Source organism: Dendrobium catenatum, unplaced genomic scaffold, assembly GCF_001605985.2.
Source record: "Dendrobium catenatum unplaced genomic scaffold, ASM160598v2 fragScaff_scaffold_390, whole genome shotgun sequence".
NCBI lineage: Eukaryota > Viridiplantae > Streptophyta > Magnoliopsida > Asparagales > Orchidaceae > Dendrobium > Dendrobium catenatum.
Window position 1 is genome coordinate 1,090,869 of NW_021318852.1, and position 2,516 is coordinate 1,093,384.

General features: G+C 36.2%; 1 protein-coding gene across 1 annotated transcript in view; it reads left to right on the top strand.

The window, feature by feature from the left end:
* Positions 1-2,261, top strand: part of LOC110101056 (60S ribosomal protein L9) — a 5,875-nt gene extending 3,614 nt beyond the window's left edge. The window contains exons 2-3 of the mRNA XM_028693964.1: positions 1,721-1,843; positions 1,956-2,261. Coding sequence (XP_028549797.1) covers positions 1,721-1,843; positions 1,956-2,042 — 210 coding nt within the window. The 3' untranslated portion in view covers positions 2,043-2,261. The remainder of the gene's footprint in view (positions 1-1,720; positions 1,844-1,955) is intronic.
* The last annotated feature ends 255 nt before the right edge of the window (positions 2,262-2,516 follow it).

Consider the following 2,516-nt stretch of genomic DNA (forward strand, 5'->3'; position numbering starts at 1 on the left):
AAACAACCCAAAGGACACCCAAACAGCCAACCAAAAACAGGAAAATCCCTTGGGAAAAAGGCAACATTTAAGGCTCTTAGAAACCGAACAACCAGCAAGAGGAACCGGAACAACAGGTAGCAGAATCGAACATCCAAGCAGGGAGAAGGAGCCGAACAGCCCAAAGCAAGGGGAATTGGGACAGCATGGAGCAGGAACTGAACAAACAACAACCGGGATAGCCTTGCTTGCATCAAATCTCCCCCGGTTGAGAGTTCTCATCTCCTAATGAGATGACCTCAGAACTTTGAAGATGTGGTATTTCCGATGATAGTTCTTCCTCTTAAATTGGAACTTTGGCACGATGATTGATTTGATTGTCTTTTCCAGTTTCAATACCCAAAGAACATTTTGATTTTTTTTTTCTTTTTAAAAGACTTAAATAAAAAAGAAAGGAAGACCCAACAAAAACCTAAAGCTTTGATACCAAAATAATGCAACCAAATTTTAGGAAACTAAGGTTGCAAAAAACTAAACGTCTTCCTTTCGAAATGACAACAATTAACACACTAACAAACTTAAATAAGACACAAAATCTTACTATAACAAATAAAAAAGACAACACATGAATCACAACGCAACTTTTATATATTTTAGAGAAGAAATATACAATGGGGTGGAAACTTGCGGAGAGAAGCAATAGATAAGAAGCCCGAAACAAAGTTATAGAGAGGAGAAGAGGAAAGAAGCTAGCTCGCATGCTAGTGAAAACCGCAGGTTTGCATTCCAAATGTTTTCTCATACAAAAAACTCTCCTAAAACAGCCACAAACAACCCTATAAATAGGAAATATAAATAGGAAAGAAACAACCCAAAGGACACCCAAACAGCCGCCCAAACAGCCAACAAAAACAGAACCGAACAACCAAGCAAGAAGTAGGAACCGAACAACCCAAAGCAAGGGGAATCAGGACAGCAGGGAGCAGGAACCAAACAGCCAACAATCGGGACAGCCTTGCTTACATCAGAAAAGTATATGATGGAAATAAATCACTAGAAAAGGTTAGTCCCATATTTATGCAAGGAGATAATCTTATAGAATTCCTCGAGTTTCTTTCTTGATTATTAATTCTAGAAATAAATAGTAGAAGAAGGATTTGTACGTCAAACTAGAAGATAAGATAATGGTCAATTTTGTGCCTGCCTCATACTATAAATTATAGTTAAAAAGCAGCTATGAAACATTCTTCAGCTACTTGAGCCTCATAAAATAGAAGCCAAATTTCCACAAAAAAATTCAAAAAATACTGCTTAGAGAAGACTGATTGACTTCTGCTTCAGCGATGCAACAGCAGTCAAGCAGTTAGTCTGATAAGTCAAAATGAAGGCCACGCCACAGCGCAGATCAGAACATCAAGGATCCAAGTGTTAGGAACCAAGCAGCAACAATGGGACATAAAAAAGGAATATAAGCGATCATCCTGTATGAACTTCGTTAATAGTTATGATATGTGGCTTTGAACTTTTTGAATGCTATTTTTTAATGCTTTAATTTCAGTTCATATGGGTTAGTGATTATTTATAGACCTACAACTTGTAGACCAATCAATAGACTTTAACGTTCTTTTCCCACTAAGATTGTTCTTCATGTAGATTCTCTGTTATGCTATCAACAAATTGTCATGCAAGTATATTTGTTTTCCTCACTTTGTATGTTAAATAGTTCATTTCACATTTTTAGGTTCGAAAGGTGGATATGCTTGAAGGAGTGTCGATCGTCCGGTCTGAAAAGGTTAAGGATGAACTAGTCCTTGATGGAAATGACATTGAGCTTGTCTCTCGTTCTGCTGCCTTAATTAATCAGGTTAAACACTTATTTTACTTGATAGATTGCTAAGCAAATTTAAAATATTTTTCTATAAAGTCAGTCCTGCATTTTCCTGACGCATACTGTCTGATTTTTTTCCACTTAACAGAAGTGCCATGTTAAAAACAAGGACATCAGAAAGTTTCTTGATGGTATCTATGTGAGTGAGAAGGGATCAATTGCAGATGATCAGTAGTTGCTTATATGTTTTTAAAGATAATCAATCATTCAAGTATTTAACATTGATGAAGTCTAGTTTATGTTTCTGTTTGATTGTTCCATCTTCTTATTTTTGCCATGTTAGTGAACTTATGCTGTTGTTTTTGTTTCCATGTTTCTATTGTATCAACTATGATCTTGTGGTTCTTGAATATTTCTTTTTTGTTGACAATCAGAATTATTATTTCAAATTAAATTTGTTGCTGCAGGCTTGTTAGTCGTAGTAAAAGCTATCCATGATTTATTCTTTCGTTGTCTATGCCGATAGACTATAGAGTTTTGGTAGTCCCTGCCAGTTCATAGTCTCTATTTGGTTGACCCTCCTCCCCCCTCCACCCCCCCCATCCTTTTGTAATGCACTTGAAATTAGTAAACAAGTGAGGTTTTTAAATTCTTCATATACCTTAGGCTTAAAGAAATAAGTCGTGATATAGAGAACACATGGATAACT